This window comes from Protopterus annectens, chromosome 6.part0 (assembly GCF_019279795.1).
Source record: "Protopterus annectens isolate FY-2018-M chromosome 6.part0, PAN1.0, whole genome shotgun sequence".
Classification (NCBI taxonomy): Eukaryota; Metazoa; Chordata; order Ceratodontiformes; family Protopteridae; genus Protopterus; species Protopterus annectens.
The window spans coordinates 1,174,046,857-1,174,066,608 of record NC_056737.1 but is presented as its reverse complement, the minus strand read 5'-3'; the positions used below and the strand labels follow the sequence as shown (position 1 = coordinate 1,174,066,608).

At 39.8% G+C, this 19,752-nt stretch overlaps 1 protein-coding gene across 2 annotated transcripts in view; it reads right to left on the bottom strand.

The window, feature by feature from the left end:
- Positions 1-19,752, bottom strand: part of SLC4A3 (solute carrier family 4 member 3) — a 2,820,719-nt gene that overhangs the window by 849,174 nt on the left and 1,951,793 nt on the right. For both annotated transcript variants that reach the window (XM_044074803.1, XM_044074804.1), the window contains one exon: positions 15,638-15,783. In XM_044074803.1, the coding sequence (XP_043930738.1) occupies positions 15,638-15,783 (146 nt within the window). The remainder of the gene's footprint in view (positions 1-15,637; positions 15,784-19,752) is intronic.

Here is a 19,752-nt window from a genome sequence, read left to right as displayed (position 1 = left end):
TGGCAGGAATTGTGCTAAAAGGTGGAGTTGCATGGCAGTGTGCCAAAGGGTCATGGCCATCCTGCATAGAGGGTAGGAGTGAGTCCCTCCCTGCTTGTTGATATACCACATCACAATGGTGTTGTCTGTTTTGTTCAGGAGAGCCCCTGGGGAGAGAAGGGGCCTGAAGGCTGTCACTGCATGCTGGACAGCTAATATCTCTTTTTGGTTGATGTACGGATGGATTTGCTGTGGGCTCCATTGGCCCTGTATGCACCTGCCATCCAGGTGTGCACCCCAGGCATAGTCTGATGCATCTGTGGTGAGAGTCTGGGTGGCAGAGGGTGGTGAGAAAGGTAGTCCCTTGTTGTGGGAGCATGCTGCTGCCCACCAAAGAAAATCTTTCCTTAGGCAAGGTATCATTGGTATAAGAGTTTCCAGGTCTTGAGAGTGTTGACACCAAAGACTTTTTAGGTACCACTGTAGTTTCCTCATATGCAGTCTGGCATATAGAATGAGCAGAATGCAAGATGTCATGAACCCCAGAGCTTGCAGGATTTTCCTTGCAGATAACTGGGGTCTGGTGGCTAGTTGAGAGAAGTAGGCTGTCAGGTAAGTTTGCTTTTCTGGTGTATGAGATGCCATCTGTGATGCTATGCCCAAGTTTGCTCCCAGGAATATAATCCTTTGGATGGGTACTAGTTTGGATTTCTTTTTATTGACAGTGTACCCTAGGGAGGTCAGTAGGGACTTTACAAAGACTGCATGCTTGAGCAGGTTTTCCTGACTGTCTGCCTGAATTAGGCAGTCATCTAAATATGGATAAATTTGGATATTCCTTTGTCTGCAAAAGGCAATGGCATGATCCAGACATTTTGTAAAAACTCTGGGAGCAGTAGATAAGCCAAAGGGAAGTGCAGAGAACTGAAAGTGCATAGATCCTGCCCTGAAATGTAGATATTTCCTGCATGATTCCCTGATAGGAATGTGAAGGTAGGCCTCTTTTAGGTCTAGAGTGGCTAGCCAAGCATCCTTGGAGAGCATGGGTAGCAATTGCTGGAGGGTGAGCATTTTGAATTTTGGTATCACCAGGAAGATGTTTAGAATGGATAGATCGAGGATGGGCCACCAGGTGCCCTCTTTTCTGGGTACCAGAAAATGTCTGGAGTAGAAACCTTGGCCTATCTGTCCTGCAGGAACATGCTCTATTGCCCTCATAGAGAGCAGGGAAAGGACTTGCTTTTTCGCCTCTGCCCACTGGTTTGGAGGTATTTCTGGGAACCCTTTTGGGGTTGGAAGAGTGTGGAAAAAAATTTGTATCCCTGGGACACTATGTTGAGGACCCAGTGGTCGTTGATAATGGTGGCCCAGGTGCTTGCGTGAAAGGAGAGTTTTCCTCCTAGGGTTAAGTGCAGGTGGGCAGAGGGAGGGGGTGAGGAGGAGAGTCATTGTGAGTTCTTACCATGAGGGGGTGGCTTAGAACTCCCTGGTTTTGAAGTGGAGGAAGTCCACTGCTTTGATCCCTGCATTACCTGTGGCTGCCGTCTGGGGGGGTCTGCTTCCCCAGGGTCTGGGCTGAACTGACCTGGTGGGAGCAGGAAAGGACCAGTGCTTGTAGGGGCAATGCCTGCTGAACCTGGGTGGCTGGACCTGTAGGAAATCCTTAACTGTCCGCAGAGATTTAGCTTTTTCTTCCATCTTTTTTAAGACCTCCTCTGCCTTAGTACCAAACAAGTTGTCTTTGTGCAAGGGGGCATCCAATAATTTAGATTTAGCATGGTCTGGCAAGGGCTGTTCCTTAAGCCATGCATGCCTTCTAAGGACAGAACCGGTGGCTGCTGCCCTGAAAAAAACTTCTGGGGCATCAAAACCACAGTGTAAGGTGTGCTTAGTCACTTGACTTGCATAATGCATTAACTTGTAATTCTTTAGATTCTGCACAAGCAGGAAAGGAAGACACTTTTTGTTTGAGGAGTTCCATGGTATGTTGCTGAAGTTTTAGCACATGGAACTGGCAATTTAGTGCTCTGGTAGCAAGAGTAGCAGAGGTGTATACTTTTTTTACCCCATCTGTCTAGTGCTTGGGAATTCCTATCTGAGGGAGTGGGATTCTTAGCAGAGGTTCCTTTAATTCCTTTAGGCCCTTGAGAAATTACCTCAGGGTCAGCAGTAGGATTTTTGAAAAGAAATTTGTGTGAGTCAAGGACTCTGTAATACCTGTCTGGTTTTCTGGGTGCAGGAGGTAGGGTGTCAGGAGTTAAACTGGATTCCAGGAAAATATTGTCCACAACATCCAGGACTGGGGGAATAGCCAGGGCTCTGTGCTGTGGAAAATCTAAGAATTCTCTGAGTCTCTTTTTAGACTGAGGGTAGTCCTGACATTCCCATTGGAAATGCTCCCTTAAGGTATGAAGGGTTTCCCCAAAGGAAAAGTCCTCAGGTGGAGAGGCTGAAGGAATGGAATCATCTGCATCAGAATCCTCATAAGTAGAGAGAGGTTGCATGTCTTCATATTCAGATGCATCAGATTCATCTGACTCTTGTTCAGACAAAACTACAGGGGACAGATCTCTTTTCCTTTTGGAGGGGGTAGCTTGGCTTCCCCTGATCAGCATGATAAGGTCTTCCACTATTTTAAGCATTTGAGACTGAGGCAAGGAAGCAGGCACCTGAGAGTGGGTCACTGGTTTCTTGTATGTGGTTCGTACCCTGGACATTAGAAATTTGGCAGTTTTCAAAAGAACAGAAGTCATCAGTTTGTGTCGAGAATCGGTAGTGCAAAGTAGTTCCTTGGAAGCCGGTGCCTGCTCAGCGGCTCTGGACCCATCCAAGGTAGAGATAACCGCAGGATCCTTAGTCAAAGAAGAGTTTTGTGGCATACTGGACTCTGAAAGGGTCTCGGTAGTGGCCTGTGAATCTACAGAAGCGGGCATCAGGGGCTGCAAAAGCCCCTCACTGAGGACCGGAGAACTGATGACTAGCTTAATGGAAGCATTGTCGGTAGGTTTGGACCTGTGCGGTCTGTCTCTGTCTTTATCCTTACGTTTTTTCAGAAGATCTGCTGTCTGATGGCTTACCAAAGCCATATTGGAATTTGAGGATTTTAAGCAAAAATATCTAGCTACAATAAGGGCCCGATAACGTATAGTTCTGGCGTTCAACAAAGCACAAAAGTGACAGCGAGGGACATCGTGGTCTGGGCCTAAGTAAGTGACACAGTAAGAATGAAAGTCTTGGTGTGGTATTTGCTTTCCACAGGAGAGACAATTGTTAACTTTTTCTGACATTGGTTAGTGCAAGAAAAAAGGCTCCCCAATGGGGTACTTAGCTTTAGAAGACTTCAGCTTCACTTCGGAAGACGAAACCCAGGTAGTGGCTGATCGGCACTCATGTGAACCACTTCTGCTTTGGGCTCCTCAGCAAGAAAGACTGATGTAATGGCATCGGCTGCCTTACTTTATACTACTGATGACCTGATGTCAGTCCTGAAGCAACAGCAACTGATGCAGAAATACTAAGCCTCTGGTATTCGGGCCAGCCGAGGGCTACCCTGGCAGGGATAACCCAAATGTGATAACTGCAACAGTGAAATACAAAGAACATCTACCCCATCGACTAGCATGAACACAGCTTCTTACCAACCTATAAAATTATCCCGCATCCACCTGCTTGTCCAGAACTAAATATTATTCTACACACTTGTGTTCCCAATCAGTCATTATAATCAAATGACTAAAAACTCTTCACTGTCCACAAACCTATCAAATCTGCTGAGCACGGCCTGCACTCATACCATGTTGCTAAGGCCTGGAATGCCTTTCCTGTATCCATCACGTCAATACCCTCCCTCCATTCCTTTAAAACCTTTCTGAAAGACTTTCTAGGCAAAATAAGTCTTTACTCGTGCTCATCCCCAGGATAACCCATATCTCTAAGTATGAAAAAGTGCCTATTCATACTTTACACCTCCTTACTCTCCCTTCTTCACTCATTTCCTTTCTTCAATCAATTTCTCTGCCCAGCTCTCTTTCGAAATATGCCATAACCCTGTTATTTCTCTCACTTCATATTGCAATTTCTGTTTATAACATACTAAACTACCTTTAGTTTCTCTAAATTGGCTAAAATTTCTCTAAATATTAAATCATTGTTATACAAGTTGTATCTATTTTTTTACATTTTCACATCATGTCTAATTTGGTATAATTATTTAAACTGTAGATGTTTTTGTATTATTTTTGACAACTGCAAAATAATTGTTCTTAATGTTTTTGTAGTACATTGGAGCTTTTCTCCCTGGGCCTCTGCTGAAAATGGGCACCTTCCCAGTCAGACTTTCCCGGTAATCAAACATCAGTAAGTAAATAAATCCTGTTATGCATGTTGCTAAAACCAACATCACATTTATTACTAGTATTATGGAATGATCTATCTGAGACCAGCATTGTAATCTCACAAATGCTATGAGAAAATTAACTTTGTAACGTTGAATCTGGTAGCATTAACTATCTCACGATGATTCTACAGATTACAATATGTAATGCTAACGAATACCTTCTATATGGATAAATCTGTTAATCCAGGGACTTATTTTATAAATTTCTTTGGACACTTTACAGGCTTTCAATGTCACATGTAATGTAATTTCAGAAGATGCTGCTACATTCAAGTATTTATCTTACATGTTGTTTATAAAGTTACACCAACACAGAAACATCTGAATATCTAGAGATATGAAAAATCATCTCAGCTGTATGACTTGCTGGTAAAACAACTTTGTCAGCGTCATTATTTAAGATGAATCCATCAGTAATGGCAACTCCCCAGGCCTTCAATATTCTAATAGGAATTTCTGAATCATAAAGTATGATCTTATAGGTTCATAGGTTGGTACTGGGCTATCTGCTCAAAGGCATATATTAGCCCAACCACGTTGTGTTGTATTCACCGCCCCTTTAGTAGTTAACTAGACGCTTGTACTAGCAGCTAGTACCCTTGGTTCCTATCTACTAGTGCTGTTGGTATGATCTCTGGTGTGAACTTTCTGTTACCCATCCACTCATCAAGGTTCCTCTTGAAGAGTGATAGTGAGGGGCTCTGTCTTATGTAGATCAGGACCCTGTTCCATAATAAGGGAAGTCTCTGCAAAGGGAATCTATCCTTCCACCATGTTCTATTCATTGTTGTGTTGAGGTTTATATCCCTAGAGCGTGTAGCTCGAGTAGATTTGGTTTTGCTAAGATGGAGCATGTTCAACAATTCTGGGTTGGACATGGCTCTGTACGTTAGACAGAGATTGACTCTGAGAAAGTGGTATGGAACAGAGAACAGTTTTAGCTTTTTCAATCGTGCTGCATAGGGCAACTGTTTGAGGTCAGTAATTCTCTTGGTTAGGTACCTCTGTGGTCTCTCCAGCTGCTGGAGATGTCTAGCTAGGTACATTCCAATTGGTGCATTGCACTCAATAATGGGTCTGATGAGGGAAGAGTAGAGGGGCACCATTACATCCTTAGATCTTGATGCGAACCCTTTCGTGATCAGATGGGTCACATAGAAGGATTTTCTAACCACTTTGGCAACATGGTTATCAAAGGAAAGCTGACTATCTACTTGGGTCCCTAGATCCCTTATTTCTTCTTCAGATTTCAGGGGATTACCTCCTATGTTGTAGTTTGCGGGTACTCTGTTTTTTCCAAAGGGGATTACTACGCATTTTTTTGGAATTTAGCTTGAGACCATGGCTTTGACACCATGCATCAGTCTCATTTAGGCCCTTCTGGAGGATCTCCATGTCGGCCGGAGACTCTATTATAGCACCCAGTTTGCAGTCATCTGCAAACTTAGTCAGCCACAGCCCTTCCGTGCTTGCCTGTACTTCTGAGAAGTATATGCCTTATAGAAGATGTTTTCTGGTCACGGTCTAAGAAAAAAAATACTGGTATTAAATTCTAAATCACAAGCAAAGGTAACAATACACCAATCAGACACAGAGACCAGCCATGCTTATAAATGTCTTAAATTTACATGCTTTGTCATTACAGCACCTGTCTTAAATGACTAACATATTTATCTAAATGGTTTTCAGTAATATTTATTTATTTATTTAACATTTGTTTACTGGGAAAGTTCGACTTGATAAGAGCCAATTTTCAGCAGATGCTAGGAAGAAATGCTCCAGACGCATGTCTTTGTAATAATTTTAAATTTAAAATTAAATAATAAGAAATTAAGCAAGGCTAGGCCCAACAGAGACCCTTCGGCATTCGTTGAATTGTTAAGCCAGCTGGAATAATGACCCATAATTGAAATTCTTCTATCACTTTATTTGTTAGTTATGCATATAATGGTAAAACTATTAATATTTCTGTTGTTATATGAATTGATAATATCTAAATTAGAAATACTGTCAAAGGTCTTAGACCTTATATAATGTCAGCTTGTTTTTACTCATGTGCTGTTTACTTAATTCTGTTTTGTTGACGTGACGCATTTTATACGTCAAAAGCTTTACTTTCTCTCTCTCTCTTTCTCTGAAATGTGGTATTTCAGGACAGCCTGTTCTTCAAATTTGTTCTATTTACATTCTAAGCAACAGTTTCTTGATTGTGTTAGGATTGCTGTTTGGTGAAGACTGAAGCGTCTAATCTGGATTTCCTTGTTTTTTTTTTTCATTTTCACTTGTATTTACCTACACATAGCAGGATTACTGTTTATGTAGAAAGCTGTATGGTGTATTAGGAAATTCATCCTTACCCCCTAGTACACATAAGTAAGGGGAATTTTCACCCCACATGGTGGGGCAGAGAGTTTGGTCACACCACAAAAAAGCTTACTTTTATATTGGCTTGTGCTTTTTGAGAAACGCATTGTTCAATGTAGAGAAACTGATAAAAAGTTACTTGAAACAGTGTGAGAAAAAGAATCATAAAGGCTCTAACACAGTTTGACAACAGAAGAAAACTAAACAAGAGCTTCAGTTAAAAAAAGTCACAGATCCACTGAAGGTGTTTAATTATGATCTTTGTTTCTTTTTGATAAACCAATGTTATGATAGATCAGTAGATGTATCCTACTGTTTACTAACACAAAGACACTCTAAAATATATTTTTTCAAAACATTTACAAAGGGTACTAATTAAAGCGGATCAAAAACTGGACATTCAATGTTTATCTCCAAATTTCAAAATAAGGACAACATTAATATTCTTCCACAAATGGCTATATCATCCATTAATATACAGAGGTTAAACAAATGTATTAATAGCTTAACAAAAGTCTCTGAAATGGTCTTTAGAAACAATTCCAGAATACTATCCAGACCCATAGTGCAAATAATTTTAGCCAAACATAAAACTTCATAAACTTGTGATTCAGAAACTATAGGAGATTCATTATTACAAGATGCCAGGTTGGGACTATAGGCAGGAAAACATTAATGTATTTTTGCACCATGAACAATTGGCTACAGATGATAGTAATGGTCACTAGGTAACTATCCAACAGGATTATATGGGTATTCTGTCCTCAGAGATAGTGACCAGGTGAGCTTAGTAATAAAACAACCTCAGTCAGGCTGTGACTGAATTTGAAGACAAGCATCATAAGGTTCGTAAGTATGTAGTAGGCTAGCTGCCCTTGTGGACCATTTTAAGCTTAGCCAATTGCCCTTAGTGAGAATCATCTTGTCTATGAGGTAAACAGTTTAACCATTATGCCATCTTCCAAACCATGTGGCTGAAAATGAAAAGAGAAGATTTGTGAAGTAAATAAAAGGAAATTGCATCCAATAATCTATTCTGTAGTGTAAGTTCATAGGTTTGTACTAGGATGGTTGGTCTTGTGGGCCATTTTAAGCCTAGACAATTTCTTCAGAGGTGAGTCAAATGCTGTACATTGTGATTGTGAAGTAAACATCTCAACCATTATACCAACTCCCCCACAAGAATTTCCAACCCATGTGGTGGGACCTGAACTCACAATCCCCAGCTCCAGAGACTGATATCTTACCCATTATTTATCCCACCAGGCCTACTCACATATGGGAACTCCTGCAGCAGTCATTTTAAGACTTGCCAGTGAAGCAGTTTATTAACCTATTTATTTTAGTTTATGTTTTTTTGACTGGGTTAGTTCTACTAGGCATGTAGTCTGTTCTCAAAAGGAGGTCCAAGGTGATATTCAGACTGACTAGGGGAATTTTGGCCAGAACGCACAAAGGCAGGTCATAGTTACAGAACACACAAAGATACATGAGGAGAAGAGAAGCTGGAAAAAGATCTCAAAAACCATGAAAAGTAGTATGAAAGTTGTCTATTTAAGAGTAACCTGTTTGGGGCATGAAATATTTTTGGAGTTAATAAATGAGGATATTTGTTGAAGCAGGAAGGAGACACTTTGATGAAGTAGTCGGACTTGGCTAAACAGATGCAGTCAAGTCTGGTTACATGATTTTCTGTAGAAAGAGCAATAGAGTTACAGAAATCATATATATACAGATAGCATGATTGCAGTTGCAACTGATTTATAAGGTGAGGTTTGCAAGCCCACATCCACTATGAGGAGAAGGGGAGAAGTGTCTTGTCAAGCAGTTTTTGCCATAACCATACCAGCTGAAAATGTATACCGACATTGCATGCAGGAGAGAAGTAGAGAAAGGCAGGGTTCTCCTTTACAAAGGAGATGACCAGTGAAAACATGTCATACAAAACATATACAAGATTTGTCAGATACAGTGATTGAAATCACATGGTACATCCACTGGGTGTTACCACATTTTGGATCACATGATACAACCATTGAGTGTTACCACATTTCAGACAGAATCAATATTAATTTGTAGGCAGACTCTTTCATAGACATTTCAAACAAGACAGTAGATAACAACAAATAAACTTGGAAAAGCATTTACAAATGTCAAAGGGAAAAACATTTAATAAGTTTAATATATTGGATACAAATGTGCAAAAGCAAAAACAGTTCCTCTTATAGTTCTGATGTTTGGTGAAAAGTCACTTTCTGGAGTACAGATATGAGACAGTTTATGAGATTAAAGGATTCAATTACTTAAAGGGAATATGACGATGGGAGAAGGAAATATTGGTAGATTTAAAAGCTGTTGAAAAGGAAGTACTGCACATTGAAAATATTATAAATACATCTGATTTTAAGGGAACGCTAAGGAACTTAATGCAGCCAAAAGCATATCAATATCGGTGGGGATAATAACTATTTAATACAGGAGAGTAAAAACAAAAGGCAGGAGGCATGTGGGGAGACAGAAGATTCTAAACATACTACCAGTAAAAATACTGCAGTATAACCTAAGATGGCTAGATACACTACAGCTACAAAGACCCCATAATCATTTCTCAGTTTTCATTGCAATAAAATAAATAGACTTCTGCAAAGCTGTCCCATGTTGCATGGAATACTCTACCAGAAAAATACAAGTAAACTAACAAACTAACTCTTTGCAGGTCCTTGAAAACAAACTTCATCAGCAAATATAAATGTAACCACATTTGATGTAGTGAGCTGGTGTTTATGCTATACTACTAAGAATAATACTACAGTACGCAATGTGCAATAATAATGATAGACAGAGAGCTATGCAACCAATGTAAACATACCGATCCACAGAGAGCTACGCAACCAATGTAAACATACCATTCTACAGAGAGCTATGCAACCAATGTAAATATACTGATACACAGAGACAGCTACGCAACCAGTGTAAATATACCGATCCACAGAGAGCTACGCAACCAATGTAAACATACCATTCTACAGAGAGCTATGCAACCAATGTAAATATACTGATACACAGCGACAGCTACGCAACCAGTGTAAATATACTGATCCACAGAGAGCTCTGCAACCAATGTAAACATACTATTCCACAGAGAGCTATGAAACCAATGTAAATATACTGATCCACAGAGAGCTATGCAACCAATGTAAATATACTGATACATAGAGACAGCTACGCAACCAGTGTAAATATACCAATCCACAGAGAGCTATGCAACCAATGTAAATATACTGATCCACAGAGAGCTATGCAACCAATGTAAATATACTGATACACAGAGATGGCTACGCAACCAGTGTAAATATACCAATCTACAGAGAGCTACGCAACCATTGTAAATATACCGATCCAGAGAGAGCTACACAACCAATGTAAACATACCATTCCACAGAGAGCTATGAAACCAATGTAAATATACCGATCCACAGAGAACTATGCAACCAATGTAAACATATCGATCCACAGAGAACTACGCAACCAATGTAAACATACCATTCCACAGAGAGCTATGTGACCAATGTAATATATACTGCTACACAGAGACAGCTACACAGCCAGTGTAAATATACCGATCCACAGAGAGCTATGCAACCATTGTAAATATACAGATCTAGAGAGAGAGCTATGCAACCAATGTAAATATACTGATACACAGAGACAGCTACACAACCAATGTAAATATACCGATCCACACAGACAGCTATGCAACCAATGTAAAAATACGGATCTGCAGAGAGCTACACAACCAATATAAACATACCGATACACAGAGAGCTATGCAACCAATGTAAATATACTGATACACAAAGACAGCTACACAACCAATGTAAATATACTGATCCACCTACAGCTATGCAACCAATGTAAATATACCGATCTACAGAGAGCTATGCAACCAATGTAAATATACTGATACACCGAGACAGCTTCACAACCAGTGTAAATATACCGATCCACAGACAGCTATGCAACCAAAGTAAATATACCGATCCACAGACAGCTATACAACCAATGTAAATATACTGATCCACGAAGAGCTACGCAACCAATGTAAACATACCGATCCACAGACAGCTATGCAACCAAAGTAAATATACCGATCCACAGACAGCTGCACAACCAATGTAAATATACTGATCCACGGAGAGCTACGCAACCAATGTAAATATACCGATCCACAGAGAGCTATGCAACCAATGTAAATATACTGATACACCGAGACAGCTTCACAACCAGTGTAAATATACCAATCCACAGACAGCTACACAACCAAAGTAAATATACCGATCCACAGACAGCTACACAACCAAAGTAAATATACCGATCCACAGACAGCTACACAACCAATGTAAATATACTGATCCACGGAGAGCTACACAACCAAAGTAAATATACCGATCCACAGACAGCTACACAACCAATGTAAATATACTGATCCACGGAGAGCTATGCAATCAATGTAAACATACCGATCCACAGAGACAGCTACGCAACTAATATAAATATACTGATCCACAGAGAGCTACGCAATCAATGTAAATATACCGATCCACAGAGAGCTATGCAACCAATGTAAATATACTGATACACCGAGACAGCTTCACAACCAGTGTAAATATACCGATCCACAGACAGCTATGCAACCAAAGTAAATATACCGATCCACAGACAGCTACACAACCAATGTAAATATACTGATCCACGGAGAGCTACACAACCAAAGTAAATATACCGATCCACAGACAGCTACACAACCAATGTAAATATACTGATCCACGGAGAGCTACGCAATCAATGTAAATATACCGATCCACAGAGAGCTATGCAACCAATGTAAATATACTGATACACAGAGACAGCTACGCAACCAGTGTAAATATATAGTGCTAACATTCTGGATATTAAAGAGTTTATTTAATATTATTTATTTTTTAGAATAACATTTGTTTTTGCTCAAAGTTTATTGACAATTTATTTTTACAGCTGAATTTAATGAACATGATGTGGATGGCTTTAGCCAACAATTAAATAGCCTTTCGCTTCCTTTTAAAGTTTACATAGCCTTGCTTCCTTTTTAAAGTTTACAAGTTTTTAACAAAAAATATTAATTCTTTGGATATTCATCTTCAATGGAATTGAACAACAGACTAGACTCAAGCATTTATCAAAAGGAAACTTTTAATATTTGTTTAAATTTTAGTAACAACCACCCCTTATATATTAAGAAAAAAATGTTGTGAAAGGGCAACTTGTTTGATGAATTAGCTTACGGTACTGGAGAAAAAAATTGAAGAAGAAAAGGAAGTAATTTCTAACATGTTTAATGTAGTACTGCCTAATGAGATTTGTGCCAGAAATTTTAGAGACTTTTGGAAAGTAAATAAAAATATAAAAATATAAAGATATTATTTCAGAAAGTATGATGGAATGTTTAACAATTTGCAAATTTCACAAAGCATTAAACTTAACATTCTCTGTGAATAGTAGTGAAATAAAATTATTATAAAATTTATTTGGAAAGTATTTTTGAGAAATGATAATGTGATGGAGGTTATAGGTGAACAGCCAATATTTGTTACTACAAGTGGTAGAAATCTGAAAAATCTTTTAGAAAATTTTATGAAAGGAAATTATAATGCAACCAATAATAAATATACGTTTAAATGTAGAGCTTGTAATGCATGTCATATTACAGAATGCTCACATTTTATTAACATATATAATTGCAACAAAATTAGAAGCAAAGGAACTTGGCTCCAGGTTGTAGAAGAAGGAATCCAAACCTCATCCAGGCAACCAGGATTTGATTACCATCCTAGACACCAAGCAGGTAGGGGTGAAGGGGCCCGGCCCATTCACCTCTCCCAGGATGTTGGAAGGTTTTGTTCATACTCAGCAGCACACTGGACAGTGCTAACTTCCTAATGGGGGCTGGAAAGCTTGCAGCTCATGCCTTGGGGACTAAAGCAGAGACGCTTGGAGTGAAGGCCCTTTCAGGCAGTGACAAAATATCCTCTACTGCCATCCCAGTGCATGTCCCTCCCTTCCCTTTGCTTACCAGGTGCATGTATTAAGAACAGGGAAACTAAAGATGAAAATCTCAAACAATCCCTGATGGCTGCTTAAATGATGGCCCCCATTCAACCAAACCTCATCTCGGTGATGGGGAATAAATCGGACAGTTGGCCAAAGATGGGGCTGATGATCAACAGATACTGAGATATGGAGTGCAAAATAGAAACAAATGGTTATTATAACTGTAATTCTATAGGTCTTGTTTATGTTGCCAGATATTCAGTCTGCAATGCATTTTACACTGGAAAAACCATTACGGAGGTTGTCCTCTAGAATCTATGAACATTATTATGCCAGCAAACAGAAGAGTTAAAACAATGCCCTTTACAAAGACAGTACGGATTGTGTCACATGCAAGAAATTCCCTTTTAGTGTGACAAACAGGTTCATTGACGAAAAGGGGATGATAACTATGAACATTTGCTTGAGTAAAGAGAACTTTTGATCCAACCCATTTTTTTAAAGTGAAGGATTTCCCTGGTTTAGATGAGCACATAAACATTTAACAATTGTTAAATATGAAATCTGCCTTATGATGGAAATTCATTTATATGAATATAAATTAAGAGTTTGAAAGGAATGTTATAGGAGAAACATGATTTATTATGTCGTGATTTACTTGGGATTATGTAAAGCTTAGATATCTGTGATTGGTTGTTTGCTTTATCATTTCAAAAAGTCTCCTTTAAAGGGGAAAGAGGCGAAGAGCTCAAGTAAAACAAAAATGGAGCTTGTTGTCTTTCTTTATCATGCGGTGAAGAGCTCAAGTTAAACAGAAATCGAGCTTGTTGTCTTTCTTTATCATGCGGTGAAGAGCTCAAGTAAAACAGAAATGGAGCTTGTTGTCTTTCTTTATCCTGCTTATTTATTTGTACTGACAAATTATGTTAAATAAACACAAAATCTGGAGCATAAGCAATCAGATTATGTTAAATAAACACTTAAACTGGAGCATAAACAATCAAATTATGTTAAATAAACACAAAAACTGGAGCATAAACAATAAAATTATTCTAAATAAACAAAAAAACTGGAGCATAAACAATCAAATTATGTTAAATAAACACAAAAACTGGAGCATAAACAATCATACTATTTTAAATAAACACAAAAGATGGAGCATAAACAATCAGATTATGTTAAATAAACACAAAAACTGGAGCATAAACAATCATATGTTTCCCCAATACTTCTAGTGTTATTTTTCCAGTGATAAAATGAGTTACTTATAGCAAATACAATAAGTATTCCAATCAGTGCTAGTCATGGGTGCTAGGAAGTGAGTCACAGTAGTCGAAAATATGTACATCATCATCATCATCATCCCTCTTTTTTCTCCATGGGGTCGGGGTGTCGTGTCAAATATCACCATCTCTCTCTATTCAATGTGACTCTCTTGCCTTCTTCAGTACTCATGCCTATCTGTCACAGGTCTTCTCTCACATAATAAATCCACCTCATTGTTGGACACCCTTGTTTCCTTTTGTTTCTTCCCGTCTGCCCAAATCTTCTTCACCAAATTGCCTTCTGCCTTTCTGCATGTGTGCCCACTTATCACTGACAAATACCCATGCCCATTTGGCGGCATTAGTCAACATGACTCAGTGGCTGGCCCTGCCACACAGTCTGTGAAACCATGTTCTGCTATCATGAGGATACTATGCACCACAGTAGATCCCAAAGTGACTGATTTATACAACTCTTCCCCCTGTGGGGCACCATAGAGAGTCCGTGCTGTTTCCCACAGCTCCATTCTTTTGGTGAGTTTCAGATTGAAAAACTGAGCATATTTTTCAAAGGTGGGGAGGAACCCCATGGAGACACAGGGATAACATGGAAACTTCAAACAGGCATTGCTGGTATGCAGGATCAAGCCTTGTACCTTGTGCATGGGAGACAAAGACCTTAGCCATTATGTCAGTTGATCTCTGTAAAATATGTGCCATTGCCACAAACAACCTTTGTTTATTCCTTCAAATTATTATTAAGTGATATCTCAGGTTTGGTGCACACACTGTGGTAGTCTGCAGTTATTTCAGATAGTGGGACAGATACCATCATCAGTTGTGTTTAACCAAAGCTTCTAGGAGCTGTGCTCCCTCATATAACCAAAACTGGGATAGCTATACCATTCCTGGGTTAGGACGAGCCATGGCCTCATACCTTAATAATACCTGTTTGTTAACCAGGCAGGATCACTGGGCATCCAGTCCCTTTTCAGGGGCAAATCAGAATACATGTCTGATTAATGGAATTGCTTAAACTTAAACAACAGGCAATGAGGGCTGTAGGAATCAGATGCTGGATCACAGGAACTACAGCTCACGACCCTAACAATATGTTACAAATGCCAGACAAGTGGTGGAGAGTCATCAAAATTAGGACATGTAAAACTGCAGGGAGTGGAACATCACTGCAGAACAATTCAAAGGAAAGGCAATGAGAGGTAAGGCAACTGGGGGTAACATTTGGAGAATAGAAGATGGTCACTAAATGAGATGTTTTCTTCTGTATAAATATGCTGAAGGGACCAATGGCTTTACTATGACTAGTTCACTGTTCATTAGTATCCATTAACACATTTCATTCCTCTAAAAAATCCATCTGCATCAGCACTGTGACATGCTAACTGAATTACAACTCATATGTTTTCTACCTCCATCTGCATCAGCAGTGTGACATGCTAACTGAATTACAACTCATATGTTTTCTACCTCCATCTGCATCAGCAGTGTGACATGCTAACTGAATTACAACTCATATGTTTTCTACCTCATGAGGTTTCTTATCTGGTTTCTTCTTTTTTTTCTTTATTGATGACACTGTTTCAGACGTTTTGCTTGACCTGATAAGCTGATTTCTTGATGGTTTCTTCACTAAATGTCTCCTTACTCCTGGATTGTCCTCAAATCGGTGACCTGGAATGAGATAATATTAGATTATGAACTCGTCATCAGTAAGAAGCAAATAAACTGTGCATAAAGCATCTGTGGTTGTAATTCTAAATATAAACAAAGCTAAAAGTCCAGCATTAAAAATATGCAAATAAAACTATGGTAGTGGAATATTAATATTACTGCAGTGCCTCAGTATAACATTTCCTTTCATTGCCATACTGTTAAAAAAGTTAAAGATGTGGAAAAGAACATTTCGTGTCAGAACTGATAACAACTGGCACAATATTTCGGAGCAAACAACTGTCTCAATATTAATTTGACCGAAATCGACAAATGAAATAAAAGAGCTACCCAAAGTGGCATAGTCCTATCATTGGTACAGTCCATATACCTATAGAGAATCAAGTCGTCACAATACTATGACTGGCAGCATGTTGGCAGAAACTGTACATTAAAAACGGTATATAAATATATAAATATGATATAAAGCCAACATACTTTATGGGGCCAGCTCTATTACCCCACCTCCTTCACATGTCTGGTGTTGCCACTCAACTTTGCTGTGGCAGGGGGCTGCATGGTACTGCCCTGTTAGCCATTGATACATGTGATTCCTGCATGTGCATTGATATGAATCGATTCCTGCATGTGCAGTGATATGAACTGACTCCTGTGTGTGCATTGATACGAATCGATTTCTGCATTTGCATTGATATGAATCAATTCCTGCATGTGCATTGATACGAATCGATTCCTGCATGTGTATTGATATGAATCAATTCCTGCGTGTGCATTGATACGAATCGATTCCTGCGTGTGCATTGATACAAATCGATTCCTGCATTTGTATTGATATGAATCGATTCCTGCATGTGCATTGATATGAATCGATTCCTGCATGTGCATTGATATGAATCAATTCCTGCGTGTGCATTGATATGAATCGATTCCTGCATGTGCATTGATATGAATCGATTCCTGCATGTGCATTGATACGAATCGATTCCTGCATATGCATTAATGTGAATCGATTCCTGCGTGTGCATTGATATGAATAGATTCCTGCATATGCATTGATACAAATCGATTCCTGCATGTGCATTGATACAAATCGATTCTTGCATGTGCATTGATACAAATCGATTCCTGCATGTGCACTGATACGAATCGATTCCAGAATGTGCAGTGATACGAATCTGCAGACTTTTTCCTCCATGCATCAGCCTGTCAAATGATTGTGGCTTTTGGAGGGTCTAACTTTAGAGGAGTTTTCCTATGCTACAGAAAGGAGACAAAAATTGTTCTCCATCTCCTGCATCAACATCACAATGAGTACCTGCTGAGGAACTCCTCCGAGGGTTCCCCTAACGACGGATGTCTAGCACTGTTTTGCAAGGCAATGAATGATGCTATAGACATCACCCACAGAGGCGACCAGCACCAAGCTTGTTATGGCAATCTGAAATGGCACCAACTTCACCTTCGCTACCAATGGGAAGAAGAGGTTAAGGAGAGCTGGAGTTCTGCAGTAAAGCTAAGTGACTGGTAAATGTCTACATATGGGTATACATTCTTGGTGTTAATGGGCATGTGTTTTATCTCTTTTGTCTGCTTTTCTGCACCTGGTGAAAATTCAGCTGCCATGCCAGAGGCAGTATGACTTATTGTCCAGGCATTAGAGTGACGTTTTACCAGCATATCTGTTCATCACCTGCTTTACTCTCCATGTTTGGATTGCTGATAATTAATTATCTCTCTGTTTACGGTTTTACTTGCATTTTGTGTCACATAACCTTAAATGGAAATGTTTTACTGTCCCTCATACTGCCAGGTGTTCTCGATAGTGTCCCACTGAGCTGTCAGTGGGTACATGCCACCAGCATTGCAGGAGTCCCGTCCTGCTTTGGTACATGTGCTACTGCTCTCATTTGATGTCATGACCATATCCATCTATCATGCTGTTACAGCACTGTGACCTTGTCAATGTGCCATGCCTTACTCTTATGGCAGCCATTTCAACACCCATGTCTGAGTCAGTTATACCTGGCATACCATATGTCAGGATGTGCTATTACCACAGGGTTTATGTGTCCATATGCATTCATTTTGGTATTCTGATGTAGGTTTTGCATGACCTAGTGGGCTTTCTGCTACCTTCTGTTGCTGTTTTTCCGTATGTGGGTATAGGCTTCCTATCACAGGTTCATAGGAAATTTCTAGGCTAATGGCTCAAATGCTCTTATAAGCCTAGCCAGTTTTATCCAGATTTGACCCAATTTTCTATCCATAGGGGAACGATAACATTTTTTTGTCAAGTGGTGTTTTTACACACTATTTTTTTACAGACTATCTCTGTCCATAATGGATATGGCCCCCACCCCTGAAGTGAATTTGCGATTTCCCATCCATTGGTCCAGATTGTGCTGAAAGATGGTCAGGGAAGGGCTCTGCTTCACTTGAATAAGAAGCCTATTCCAGAGGAGGGGCAATCTCTGGTACACATATCTGTCTCTCCAGTACAATCTATTCACATCAGAGAACATGTTTATATTTTTGAAGCAGGTAACCCTATTGCAGTTACTTTTGTGAATATGCAACATTTCCATCAGGGCTGGGTCAGAGACTGCCTTGTAGGTCAGACACAGATCACCCCTCAATAATTGGCAGGAAACTGAAAACAGTGATAGGGCATTTAATCAGTTCACATAAGACATGTTGGTTACATCCTGTATTTTTTTGGTGAGAAACCTCTGAGGATGCTCCAACAATTGCAGGTGCCTGGCGAGGTACATGCCAAAGGGTGCACTGTACTCAATTACTGGTCTGATCAGGGCTAAGTACAGTGGTACGATGACATCCTCAGATCTGGATGCCATGCCCTTACTTACAATCTGAGCCACATAGAAGAATTTCCTCACCACTGTGGACACATGGTAGTCAAAGTTCAGATTTCTATCTATCCAAGTACCCAAACCTCTCACCACTGAGTCCACTCTTGGAGGGGTGATATCAGTGCTGTAATTTGCAGGGGTATGTGATTTCCCAAAGGGTACTATTATGCACTTCTTTGCATTTAGTTTGAGGTCATGGCTCTGACACCAATCACTAGTCTGCATCATACCTTTCTGTATGATATCAACATCATTTGGAGAGTCCATGATTGTCACACCAACTTGCAGTCATCAGCAAACTAGGTCAGCCAAAGGTCATCTGCATTTGCCTTGCCATCTGAGAAGTATATTCCAAACTGGAAGGGGCCCAGCACTAAGCCCTGTGGTACTCCATTGGTGACTGGCCTCTTGCTGGAGGTGGATTCTCCCACTATAACATTTGTTTTTTCTGTGAGCCATTTGACTATCCATCTGGTGACCCAGAGGGTTATGCCTAATTTTGTGGGCTTATCTATAATACTTGAGTGGAGTATTGTGTCAAATGCCTTGGCCAGGTCAAGGTAGGTGGCATGCACTGTCTTACCCTCATCCATGGCCTTTGATGAAGCCAAACAGGGTTGGGTCTAGAGTCTGGTGATTTCCTATATCATTGTTAATCAGGTCCATGGTTATCCTTTCCATAGCTTTGCATATCAGGCTAGAAAGACTTATGGATCTGTAGTTTCCTGGGTCCGTTGATGGTCCTACCTTGTGCAGAGGGATGACTGTTGCTGTCCTCCACTCTACTGGGAAAAAGCCTGTCTGGGGACTGTGGTTAAATAGAGATCTGAGTGAGTCTGCTAGGTCATATTTCAAGCTATTTAATAGGTATCTTGGGATTCTATTACGGCCAATTGATGTCATGTTTCTAGCTTTACAGAGTGCAGTGATGACCTGTTCTTTTTTGATAACAGACAAAGAAATGGTAGGGGGTATTTTATGGGGAGTGACCGGTGATGATGAGGGTGTGAAATTTGAGCTGAGTTTATCAGCCAGAAAGTTGTTGTTTCTTCTGGCTGAGAACAGGTAGAGTGTCATCGACAGCCAACTCATCACATTG